The 13,494-nt window shown below is 47.7% G+C and overlaps 1 protein-coding gene across 1 annotated transcript in view; it reads left to right on the top strand.

Annotated features, from left to right (window-relative positions):
- The window catches only part of DPF3 (double PHD fingers 3), a 258,611-nt gene that overhangs the window by 124,083 nt on the left and 121,034 nt on the right, over positions 1-13,494 (top strand). Inside the window, exon 3 of the mRNA XM_044230777.1 lies at positions 5,729-5,836. Within this exon, the coding sequence (XP_044086712.1) occupies positions 5,729-5,836 (108 nt within the window). The remainder of the gene's footprint in view (positions 1-5,728; positions 5,837-13,494) is intronic.

The raw sequence follows: 13,494 nt of genomic DNA, 5'->3' as shown, positions 1-13,494 counted from the left end.
GGCAGCAGACTGGATTTGAGGCCTAGCTTGCCAGTGTAGTCTTGGTACATGGGACATTAGAATTGAATATTAGAGAGAGAAGCTTATGGAGAAGAATGGGAAAGGTGGTTGGAGGGGTTGGTTGGTGAGCCAGATAGAGAGCTGTGCTGAGGACTGAGGTGGGGTGTCTAGTGCCCAGACTTCATGCTTTTAGAGAAAAGAAAAGGTGCTGTGGCCAGGGATGGTTGAGGGGGACTTCACTGAACAGGTGGTCCACAAAGTCAGGACAGCTTTTAAATAAGCCGAGATAAGAGAGGAAGGCAGAGAACCAGGAAATATCATGGGTGTAAGTGCTTGTGGGATACATCTTGCCCACACCTCAAGACTTGCCTCTGGAGTTATGGCTCATCCCTCCAGCTCTGTAGAGTTGGTCTAAGTTGGTGTTTCAGCCACAAGCATTAATGGAGCTCCTGTTATGTCCTGGGCCTTGGGAATATAAATATGAGTAAGAGTTGATCTAGTTGCATCCTCATGTAGGAGTTTTCCAAACAACAATGGCCTTGGTTATCTCTGATGTTCTGATTTAGTAGGATTGAGCTGGAGTCCAGGCATCTGTCCTTTCCAATAACTACTTGTGCCATTCTGATGCCCAGTCTTGGTGAAGAACCCCTGGCTTGTGTCATTATCTGTTTATAAATATGAAGGCTATTGTTGACCCAGTGTGGAGACATTCAGTAGGAGCAACATGCAGAGGAGCTTTTTAATGGCAGTGATGTCTGAAGAGAAGCCTGTTGTTCCATCCCTTTCCTGTCCAATGCGGGGTGGGCAAAGGGAAGATGATGAAAGGGAAGCAGTGTTTGGATTCTTAATTTGGAACCTTGAATCCTGTTACCCCAGTTCTGAGCAGGTATGGTCACTGCCTCTCTCCTGTAACTCCCATGCCCTCTAGTTCCTCAGCCTCTCAGTAGACTGTCCTTCAAACCCAAGTGAGTGGACGGGAAGGATGGTTGAGATACAGGTGATCCCTGTCCACCCTGGGGACAGAGAGTGGACAAATTGGCGTAAGCTACAGGAAGGTAGATTTTGATTCAAAACGAGGGTGAAGCAAAACTGTTTCTCACAATGAGAGTTGACCAGTCACAGGAAGTCTGTCTGGTGAAGCGGTGAGGTTTCCATTACCGGGAGTGTTCGGCGGCGGCCTGCTGGTCCACCTCTCTGAGATGCGGCAGGGCGGGCTTGAACTGCCACCGTGCAACCCTGGCTGGGGGAAGAGGAATTACTCCAGTTCTTCTCTTCTTTTTCAAACCCTGTTCCTAGCTCCTGTCATCCTGCCTTCTCTTTTCTATCCCACTTTTTCTTCTGATTTTTTAATAGCTTATGCTGTGTCTGTCAGAGATAACCATGACATTGAGGATCCCCCTTGGTGATTTGGTCAATGCTGGTAGCAAGCGACTTGTCTGGAGTCTGCTGACCATCCAGGCATCAAAGCCCACCCTGCTGTTTTTTTCTTTGGAGACAGTTCTCCCTCCAGCAAGTGTGTGAGTTCCTGTGTGGGTATGTGTGTGTGTCTGCGTGTGAGAGATGTCTGTGCTGGCACATGAAGATGGGTGGTGTAGCTGGACTTGCAGCTCAAAGTGACAGAAAAGCAGTTTGCTTAGTGAAGGTGGCTGTGGCCTTGGTTACCAGGAAAGACTGGTCCCCCTCTTGTGTCCTGCCTCCTTTCCTCCCTCCTCCATCCTCCCCCTAGCCCCAGGCTCACTCCTTCAGGTTAATTTCCCTGGCTGCAGCTGTGACTCCCTCCTCCTCCTCCCCCTTCCCTCCCTCCTCCATCTACCACACACACAGGCTGTGAGTTATGTGCCTCCTGTTCTAATGAGATAAACAACATAACTCTCACGGGGCTCTGCTCGTCCCTCTGTAAGTGGAACTCCAGGGCTGAATGTGTTGGCCCTATAAAGGCACCCTGGTGCTTGTCAGCCTAGGGAGGAGGGCAAAGAAGGGGGGCTGGAGCCCCAAGAGAGTTCTTGGGGCCATTTGCTTGTTGAGATGAGGTGGAGTCAAGGCAGACATCAAAGAGAAGCACGCGGGACGGAGGCCTTGTCATGCCACATGGCCATGGCGTCCATACTCATCTAAGTCAGCTAACTCATGATAATTAGTAACTGACATTTGCACGAGGCTTCATGGTTTCAAAGAGCTTCTTCTTGAATTTAAGCTAATCCCCACAACAGCCCCTGTGAGGTAGGTATTATTAATGTTCTTATCTTACTGGTAAGGAGACAGGCTCAGAAATGCGTGGTGATATTTCCAAGGTTACAGGAGTGGTGGTATGAGGACTCACGTGTTCTTCCTCTGCCCCGTGGGCCTTCTGTAATCCGTCAGAGAAAGTTAAAGAGTGGTATAAAAATAGTCCCTCTTCTGGCCATTTAGACTACCTACTACTAAGAGAGTGAGTGAGTCTGCAGCTAGAAAGTGAGTGGCCCGAGGCTGCCTTGAGGCTGCTGGCCAACAAGTGCAGTGACCAGGGTTTCAGGGAGGGCAGAGGCCCTTGGGCAAGTGTTGACAATTCTGACCTCTTGTCATTTAGATCTTTTGAAAGTGCTGTCTGAACTAGTCCCTTCTTCCTCACCTGCCCTTCATCAGGTTAGAAATGCTATGAAGCAGCGTGTGGGGCAAGAAGGAACTTAAGTCACAGAGACTGCCATCTTGGGTTGAGTTCTGTACTCACTCCTGGGGCTACTTCTGTGGTCCCTCTTAGATGGTTTAGATGTGGGTGCATGAGTCTCCTGGAGCCAGGAATAACAGGTCATTCACTTCCTGCATTTCTGAATCTGATTCAGTTCTGGTTGAATTCATTTGATAAGTACTTCTTGATATGTCTACCAGGGATTGCGCCAAGTATTAGGGTTACTAGAGATGGATATAGTTCCTGTCATCCTGGGTCTTATAAAACTGGTAGGGGAGATAGTCCAGTAAGCTGGAAATTAATGACAGCATGTTGGGGGAAACACTGGAACCTTGAGATGATTTTGGGAAGGCCATGAAACCAGTCTTGGTACATCCGAGAGAATATCCAGGCAAGTGACGAGATGATGCTTAGACCTCCAGGGGTTCTTGGCCAGACGTTGGAAAAATCTATAAGGTTCTTTAAAAAATAGTTGGCCTACTTCCTCTATCCACTTACACTCAGAGTGGGTAGTTCTGGAATGACTTTTTGGCCTTACTATTATTAAGAAGTTCTCCAGGTTCAGTCTAGATTTTTAGGTTCAGTCTGGATGAAGAATCACTAACCCAAGATGAGTGGGGGTATGTGAGGCTGGTTCTGGGTTGTAGAGTACTGGCTCAGCCCTTGTACTTCACCTCTGTTGGGATCCTGGGGCATACCAGCCCCAGAGGTGGCTCAAGGGACCAGAATCAATGCAGCCATTCAGGAATTCTAGAGTCAGAGATGACATGGCCCTGGAGTGAATCACATCAGAAACATCAAACTGAATGATCCAAAGGGGCACGTGCACCTAAATGTTTATAGCAGCAATGTCTACAATAGCCAAACTATGGAAAGAACGTAGATGTCCATCAACAGATGAATGGATAAAGAAGATGTGGTATATATACACAATGGAATACTATGCATCCATCAAAAGAAATGAAATCTTGCCATTTGCGAAGACCTGGATGGAACTAGAGGTTATCATGCTTAGCGAAATAAGTCAATCAGAGAATGACAGCTATCATATGATCTCACTGATAGGAGGAAGTGGAGATGCAACATGGGGGGTTAAGTGGGTAGGAGAAGAATAAATGAAACAAGATGGGATTGGGAGGGAGACAAACCATAATTGACTCTTAATCTCACAAAACAAACTGAGGGTTGCTGGGGGGACCCTCAGCAACAGTTTGATGTTCCCGGTGGTGCCTTCCTTCAAAAATAGGTCAAAACTGGGCCTTCTGTGGAAGGGAGAGCAATCTTACTTTGATTCATTTATTCTTTTCCAATCAACCACAAGCCTGCTCCTCAGAGCACAGGGAGCTCAGAACTTTGAGATCTTCTACTATGCAGAAGCTATGAAGTTAGCAACAAAGTTAAGTATTAGGATGACTCTTGGACATGAAAAGCCATTAGCGCATGACATCAGAGATTTTTCTGGAGCCTCGAGGCTCCATGATCCTAATGGTTTCTGAGAACCCAAACGGGGAGGGGGTAGGGGACCTCCAGCTTTTTCATTGCCTTGCAACCTGTGGGAACAGCTATGTGGTTAAAAATGAAACTTAGCACAGAAAGAGTATTTGAAAATTTTGCTTCCTATAGTGCTGGAATAGTTGTTTCTGCTTTGGATCCAAACCAATAAGTGGGTAGAGAAGACTAGTAAGAATGAAAAATGAATAAAAGGGTATATAGCAGTGAAGCTTTTGTAGATTGTCTCGGCAGAAGGTCCCCAAATAGCAGACAGCAGATGGGAACAGAGTCGTGATATTTTCTATCTCTGTGGCCCTAGGTCTAGGAAGTGGCCTTCCCACATGGGTCTGATGGTGGTCGTCACATGTCCCATTTACCTACAGACTGAGTTGTGACTGATCACAGTGAAGCGGGAATGTATTCCTTTACTCATTCATTCAGCAAATGTTTAGTTTGATTCTTCTAGGTGTCACACAGAGGGTTCTGGGGATTCTGATGAGGATGAGACTAAGTCTTGGTCTTTACCAGGATTTTTACTCTAACAGGAGTGGATTGCTTAGCTTCCGCTTGTTTCTTTTGGGATGCACCAGGCAAGTCTTTTCAGTCTGCACACCACCTACCCAGTCTTAAGCCCCTCTCCTTCTCTCCTTAGCCTCCGCCCTCTGCCCCTTTTTTTCGAATAGCCCATGGTCTGGAGTGAAAAGTCCACCCACATTGCTCCACGTCCTCTCGCTGCCACACTAAGTGCCCCAGGAGCCGTAAGAATGTTGTCTGATAGGCAAGAAGGCTCCTCCCGGGGTGGTGGTTATGAAGATGACGCTGGTGTGGAACTTTGTTGCCGAAGGCCAAATCAAAATGGAGACTCTGGAGAGACAGTTTGGTTGGTGTATCAGCCCAGTCACTGGACTCTTGCCCATTTCTTTCTGTAAGGCCCAGGCAAGGGGGCAGGGATGTAGAAGAATGCTGGCTCTGCAGGCCGAGGATCCTGGTCCCCAGAGTAGGCTTCTATTCCTCTGGAGGTTCTTGGGGCTCCCGCTGGCTTCAGTGAGCTGCCAGCAGCTAACAGCGGGTAGAGGAAGTCAGTAGGTAGGAGATTTGGTTCCTTGATCTGGTTTCCTTAAAATGCTTCCCAATCCCCACCATCTGTAGGTAGGCAGACTGACTTCGGCTGCTTTGCCTTGAAGAGAACCTGCTTAACCTACACCTGTAGAGAGGGGCAGTTGGTGGGTAGAAGCTGGAGGTCCACTGCCTTGGAAACACTGTATGAGGTTGAATCTGGAAAGATCCCTCTGATCTCCCCAGACCAGGAGGGGAGAGCTGTTTTGGTCATGGTGATGATGGTCATGGACTTGCAGAGACAGCATGGTGGAGCAGACAGGGCAAGGGTCCTAGGGTCAGATGAACTCGATACTGCCTCTGCTCTACTGTTGACCAGCTGCATGACCTTGACAAGTCACACTACCTTTCTGGACTTCAGTTTCCTCTCACTGTGAGTGAGAAGCTTGGACAGAAAGGTTTCCAAGGCCCCTGCTAGCCTGAAGCCTTTAACCTTTATGCTGTCTCTGTCCACAGGCCTCGCCCCGGGCCAGCTATACACATACCCTGCCCGCTGCTGGCGTAAGAAGAGACGATTGCACCCGCCTGAGGATCCAAAGCTTCGACTGCTGGAAATAAAACCTGGTCAGTGCCCTCTGGAGCTGGTGGGAGAGGTGGGGAGGTCTGGGCTGGCCCAGGCAAGGTTGCTTTTCTCCTTTGTCTATAGAGCTAAGTTCCGTGGGAGAGTGAACCTGGCCCATGGTGCCCAAAGGTGTGCCTCTCTGCCTGTTCTCTTGTGTAAACATGTCCATGTATTTTCCCAAGCGTCTCTTCCCTCTGGTGTCTTGTGCCTTCCCTTTCCTCTCATCTCCCTCTTGCCACCCTGTGGAGTAAAGCAAGCAGGCAAGGGTGGGAACAGGCCCAGAGGAGGAATGGCTTTCCGGACAGGGCCCCAGGAGCTATAAAAAACAGAACCCATCTGGGCATGGAAATGGAAGAGTCTGAGCTCAAAATTTGCCTCTAGGTGATGCCGAGTGCTTTGTGGCCATGCAGAAGGAACCAGTTACTTTTCCAGACCACTGACCTGTTAGAACACTTCTGACTCGATGGCTGCCTTCAGACCTGTGTCTGGGTTGTAGCAAGGCCAAGTGATCACCCTGGGTCTTCATCTTTCAGGGAGCCTCTGGTTTTGGGGGTGCTACTAGGGCTGGGAGGTGACTCAGGGTGGTGGGAACAGTGTTTTTAAGTGGAACAAAGGTAGAGCTGACATGTCCCCTCCCACTGTCACCAAAAAACACAGACCTGACTAAGGAAGGCTGCCTGGCAAGTTTCCCTCACACCTACCTTTCTATATTGACTTCTTAGGCTGTGTCTTCTCTGCAAAATCTCTGTTCACAATTGTTTGGGATGCTTTCACTCATGGTTCTATGGTTAACCTGTTTCAATTGTTTATTTTAACCCAGATTTCACTCATCATAGAAGTTTTATTTGGGGCGCCTGGGTGGTTCAATTGGTTGGGCGAATGCCTTTGGCTCAGGTCATGATCCTGGAGTCCTGGGATGGAGTCCCACATCTGGCTCCCTGCTTGACAAGGAGTCTGCTTCTCCCACTAACATTTCTCCACTTATGCTCTCTCTCTCAAATAAATAAATAAAATCCTTTTAAAAAAAAGTTTTATTTGTTGGAGATGGGTGGGGACTAGGTTTTTCAATGAGCTCCATCCAAGTTCTCAATGGCCCTGTAGAATTTTCAGACCCTTGCAAACACTTCTGGGTGGTGACTGAGATTGTTCCAAACTTTCTTCTTAAGATGGAGTTTGGGGGCGCCTGGGTGGCTCAGTGGGTTAAAGCCTCTGCCTTTGACTCGGGTCATGGTCTCAGGGTCCTGGGATCGAGCCCCGCATCAAGCTCTCTGCTCAGGGGGAGACTACTTCCTCCTCTCTCTCTGCCTGCCTCTCTGCCTACTTGTCATCTCTGTCAAATAAATAAATAAAATCTTAAAAAAAAAAAAAGATGGAGTTTGATGGAGGGCCAAGTCTCCCTGAGCAGCATAATCCGGTAGAGATATAATGCCAGCCACAAGTATCATTTTATACTTTCTGGTAGTCACATTAAACAAGGGGAAAAAGTCCAGGTGAAATTAATTTTAATTATAGATTCCATTTAACCCAACACAGCAGTAATATTATCATTTTAGCATGTAATCAATATAGAAATGATGAGTGAGATAGTATACATTCTTTTTTTGTATTGTTTTTTAAATTCCAGTGTGAATTTACACTTTTAGCTCATCTCCTTACAGACTGGCCACATCACAGGCCCAAACTGGCTAGGGGTGCCCATATTGGTGGGTGTGGTCTTGACCGCACAGGCAGCCCCAGGGAGCTCGGTGGAGATGCAGAATCTTGAACCTCACCCCAGACCTGCTAAGTCAGAGTCTGCATTTTACCATATCCCCGAGGACTGCATTCCCCACGATGCACACTGAAGTTTGGGGAAACACTGGTTTTAAAGACTCCCACGTGGCCAGATCAGAAGTCCGCGTGGCGTGTCACCCCTGTTTCTTTATCTTAGAGGTGGGGACTTCCTCCTTCTTTGTTCCAGAATCATTGATCCTGTTTTTTTGGAAGAGCCATAGATGAGTGCGGAGGTAACCCCTGGCTCGATCTTTATTGGGACCGGTTTCATTCTACCCCTTCTGGGGCTCTGCAGGAGGGGCTGTAGTGGGAGGCTGACTCCATGCTGGGTCTTCTGTGTGGATTTTGAAGGGAGGGTATTGCTGACGCGTCTACCACTAGCTCGGTATGTCTTTGTGGCATAGTGTGCGAACCCTCTGGGTATATTTTCCCACCTATACACAGGCAAAGTGGTACTTGGGGTTTCCTAGTTGGGTTTCCACTTAACCATGAGGATCACCTAAATCATATGTAATAGTATTTGCCCCCCACTTTTTTTTTTACTGCCCCTCCCCCTTCTTACTCTTTTAATTAAAAATTTGAAAAATTTGAATAACTGACACAGTCACATGTTTTGACATTCCAAGGATAAAAAGCATATATTGTATGCAGAGTGAAAAATGAGACCTAGTCCTCAAAGAGGCAATCAGGCCCATCAGTGGCACAGTCTTTTCAGATCCTTCAAGAGATTGTCTATGTGCACACCAAGAATTACATCCATATGACCTTTTCCTTGTCTTTTGATATAGCAGGCCACCTTGTGTTTTGCCCGTTCCATTGAAAAATGTGCCTCAGGCATCAGCCCTATCAATATATAAAGAATTTCCTCATTCTTTTTTTACAGTTACACAATATTCCATTGTATGAATGTACCACAACTATTTTAACCAAGTTGTTCCCAATTTTTGTCTCCAGTTTTTCCAATTTGCAGTGAATATTTTCATATTCATATATGAATTCATATTAACTTTCATATTGGAGGACATCTCATATGCAGCTTGTCAGTTTAAAAGATTGTAAGTACTTGATGCTGATTTAAATTGTTAATCTTTGTTCTTAACATTTATAGAGAAAGTCTTTTTATAAAAAGATTTATTTATTTATTTTAGAGAGAGAGAACAGGAGCAGAGGGACAGAGAGAGAGGGAGAGAGAATCACAAGCAAAACCCACACTGATCTCAGATGGAGCTTGCTTTCATGATCACAGGACCCTGAGATCATAATCTGAGCAGAAAGCAAGCATCAGACACTTAACTGACCATGCCATCTGGGTGCCCTAGAAAGTCTTCTTCTTCTTCTTTAAAGATTGTATTTGTTTATTTGACAGAGAGAGAGGAATCACAAGTAGGCAGAGAGGCAGGCAGAGAGAGAGGGAAACAGGCTCCTTGCCGAGCAGAGAGCCCTATGTGAGGCTTGATCCCAGGACCCTGAGATTATGACCCGAGCCGAAGGCAGAGGCTTAACCCACTGAGCCACCCAGGCACCCCTAGAAAGTCTTTCTTAAGAACACTTTGTATTAGACTAATTGGATTGTCTTTTATGGAATTGAAGACATTTCATGCTGTTAAATACCTTAAACATCATTAACTCCAATTCCTTATTTTATGAGGTTCAGGCAGGTTAGGACACTTACTCAAAGTCACACAGTAATTCTTGTGGGAACAAGCAGAGAATACATGTTTTTTGTATTTCTCTGTTCAGTGCTTTTTCTGCTTCTTTGCATTGTTCATAGTTATACTAACTTAAAAAAAACTTTAACAAAGCTTTTCCCTTAAAAACTTTATTTTATGATTAGAAAACTAATATTTAAATGATTCAAATGCACCCGAGAGATACTTGGAATTCCTTTAGTTATAAATGTCAAACACACAATCTAACCAGCCTAAGGTAGAAAGAAGGAAAGTTGGTTCATGTAATGGTAGATCTCAGAGCTGCTCTGGTTTCAGGCATAGCTGCGTCCAGGGGTTCAAACATTGTAGTGAGGGCTCTGAGCCTCTTTCCACCTCTAATTCTCTCCTCTTTGTGGGGCAGACAAGGTGGCCATCCGGAGCCCCAGACTCAGCACTCCTTGGACTCAGCAGAAAGCAGCAGTCCTCTTCGATAGCTGTGGCAGAAAATTCCTGGGAAGGACTGATTAGCTGGCTTGGGTTTGCGTCTGCCCTACCAATCACTGCCACCCAGGGGATGGGGAACTCTGATTGAATCATCATCGTCATCATCATAACCAGTGTCTGAACAGCACACTGTAATTTACAAAGCCCTTTACAAAGCATTTTCATTTATAGCATTTCCTTTGGTCCTTACCATAGCCCTGGGAGGTAAAGCAGGAAGGAGGGATCAAAGTGGAATAAGCCCACTTTATATGTTAGGGAAATCAGGCTGCGGACAGCGCCAAGCCAAGCAAGGTTTACTGTGCTGCTCACATTTCTGGGAACTGACAGTCTCATTGTTAGTGAGACTGAGGAAGAAGTTACTTTATGAGCGTCTCGCCCTCTTGTCTACAGACACGTACTTTGAGCACACTGGCCTCCCCGTGGCTGAACGTGGAGCAGCTGTCATCACAGCTGGCTTTGGGTTTGCCCCATCCTTGGACCTGTCATGGCCTGTGGGTGGTGGGAATGGGAAGAGCCCCAGGGTTGGGAGTTTGCTGGAGCCAAGTGCCCACCAGCCCATCGTGCCTCTATCTGTGATCCTTTGAAAGGTGTCCTTGGTCTCTGCCCTTGAACGTGGGGCAGAGGCTGAGGTAGATGGTCCAAGTCTCAGGCTAATAAAGACCTCGCCCCTGAGATGTCTAGAATCCTGGGGGAGGACCTTTCTGGGAAAAGTGAGTGCCAGCTTGTTAAGGATGGGTTCTCAGAGGCATATCCGTGTCCCAACGTGGCAAAAGACCTTAAGTTTGAGGGTGTGTGGTTGGCTCAGTCAGCTAAGCAGCTGTCTCCGTCTCAGGTCATGAGCCCCGTGGCAGGTTCCCTGCTTCTCCCTCTCCCTCTGCCTGCCTCTCTGTCTACTTGTGCTCTCTCTCTGTCAAATAAATAAAAACTTAAAAAAAAACCCCAAAAGATCCTAAGTTTGTTGGGCTCACCCAAGGCAGGCTTGTTCCTTCCTGCCACCATCCAGGCACTGAGAAACAGTAAAAAGCCAGGCCTGAAATAAATAGCTCTTTCTCAGGTGAACTTATTTCTCCTCTTTGGGGAATCAGATCTACGGCTAAGCCTTCGGAAAACAAAAACCCCCAAGCCACGGGGCAAATGCGAGTCACTTCCATATGCCGCTCTGAGTCTGTACTGGGAACCTGGGGACCGCGCTCAGGCTGCCCCTCACACCGGCGGCCTCCGCAGAGCGTCAGGGCGCATCGTGAGAACGCGAAGCAGCACCGTCTCTCTCGTCCTGGAGGTGCCTCACGTTTGACGTTGACTTTTTCACACAAGACAAAATGTCAGAAAAGGGCCTTCCTCCGGGGCCTCAACTACGCCCCCTCTGGCCGCATGTTTGCAGAATGCTGTCCCTACTGCTGGCTGAGCAGAGCCCAAGCCGGCTCTCAGCCACTCTCTGTCCCTTTGGGCACGTCCCCACCTTTCAGCGGCTCTGCCCACTTTTGAGTGTGGCTCAGGGTAGAGTCATGGCGAGGGTCCCTGGAGCATTTGCTATAAACTCCTAGGAGGTGGCGACAGGCAGTTGATTGAAGGAAAGCCCGCCTTCCCAGCGATAGAGGAGCCGCTGAAGGAAACGGACGGGGGGAGACACACTGCTGTGGGACTGGGTCTAACCTTTTGGAAGGTCGGCGCTTAGTACCTATCAGTATTTAAAAGACAATCACCTTTGGCCTAGAAATTCTGCTGCTAGGAATTGATCCTACGGATAAATATATACTCCAGATGTGTGCGGTCATCCATTGTGATATTGTTTGTAACAACAACAACAAGAAGAAAGAATGGGAACAGCCAAAAGGTCCGTTGATAGGGGACTACTTAAATATATAGTACATTCATCGAATAGAATACTATTTTGGCTTTTAAAGAAATGAGTAGAAAAAAAAAGGAAAGATATCTAAGATATATTGTTAGGTAGAAAAAGAAAAGCAAATTGCACAACATTATGTATAATCCTTTTTGGGCAAACCTTGATGAAAATCGATAATCAATTTGTCTAACCTGAGCTGAATCTCTTTAAATTTATGGAAACTAGAAGACTAAGTTTATGTTGAAAGAAAACCAATGAATGAACCAATCAATCCTTGGCACGCCTCCACTACCCAGCGCCTAGGATGCCATGCTATCTTCTCTCTTCCCTCCCAGGCTCCCGCCGTGAGTCTCCTGAGGTCCCTTTGACAAGCTCCAGGAATGTAGTTATGTCTGTGATGCTCGGAGCCTCCCCTGGGCTTCACCCTCAGCACCCTCATTTCCTCGGGGGAGAGGGAGAGAAGTTCCTCTGATCTGTGAGAGATGGGGGCACTGGCCCAGAGCAGAATTGTCTCAAGGCATGAGTTTCCTTCCATGTCAGGCCCCTCAACGGATAATAAGGAGACGCCGCAAGCAATTTATCATGCCAACACCCAGTTTGTACCTTCTGTCTTCCTTTGTGTCCCTGCCTGGGTCCTGCCAGTGGTAGGCAGCTTTTGGCAACAGCAGCCATCAAGTAAGAGTTGTCCTTGACCTCAGGTCTGCAGAGCTGAGGGCTCTGTCAGGAAACCAGGTCAAGGCAAGAGGAAGGGGTGTAGATTAAGGAATCTCGAGGGACCTTGGAGAAGGTCTGAGGACAGGGCTGCAGAACCGTCTACCTCTGGTTCAGCCCCCGAAAGGCACAGAGCTGGTCTGGGTTAAGGACGCGTCTTGGGGCGGGGAGAGGAGAGGGGGGGATCACGGCTGCTGCTCAGTCATTGTTCAGGGCTAGATCACACACCAATGGATTACCCACCCCCCACATCCTGCTTTCCTCGTCCCATCTCCCTCATTGTGACTATGACATCCTGCCCGTCTTTCTGTACTACTTGCTGAACATAAGAATATGTCTGTGTGCGGGTGGGATGGGGCTGAGAGCTGGGGAGAGCTCTCTGGGTCCTGAAAACATTCTGTGTCCCCGGACCTATGTGTTTCTCACGCCTAACATCACCCCTCCAATCTGTCTTGAATAAATATCTTGCAACCTCCTACTTGCCTGGGCGTCTGAAGGACAACACATACAACATTATTTCTCTCCGCTGACTGACAATGGACTTCAGTGTTCCCTGCAGCTTGCACTTGGCTGCAGAGGGGAACGCAAGGTGTTTCACGACGCAGCCATCACAATTCAGGCAACATGAAGACTGGGGCAGAGGCCTGGTGCCAGAGAGGGGGGCCTCCCCTGGACCATTTCCCCAAGAATGGAGCTCTGTCCTCGCGAAGGGGGAGCCGAGCTGGCAGGAGAGAAAGGTGGATAGTAAATATCCACCAGAAGGCCCTGGAGCAGGGCAGATGTTGGGCAAAAGCCAGCTGATTAAAAATGAGGCCTTTAACTTCACTTTGTGTGTGTTTGTTTGTGTGTGTGTGTGTGTGTGTGTGTGTGTCCGTGCGCACGCGCGCCCGTGTGTTTGAATGAAGAAAAGAAAAAGGCTGGGAACAAACTTTTCCTTGTGTCTCTTTGGATTAAATGCTTGGCTGGTCTGCCTAGATCAGTTTAGCATCTTCCAACCCCAGACCTTTTGCTACCCCTGGTCTAGGGGAGACTTTATCTTTGTTTTAGAGGTTGGGGAACTGTGGCACTGAATTAGGAGGTTAATTTCCCCGGGGAGATCAGTGGTGAGGCCAAGGAGAGAACCCTCAGGGAGAGCCTGTTGGAACGGGCACCATGTTGCTCCAGGACCCAACACACA

Source organism: Neovison vison, chromosome 13 (assembly GCF_020171115.1).
Source record: "Neovison vison isolate M4711 chromosome 13, ASM_NN_V1, whole genome shotgun sequence".
NCBI classification, from domain to species: Eukaryota; Metazoa; Chordata; class Mammalia; order Carnivora; family Mustelidae; genus Neogale; species Neogale vison.
The sequence above is the reverse complement of the archived record's forward strand: the minus strand, read 5'-3'. Positions and strand labels throughout refer to the sequence as shown.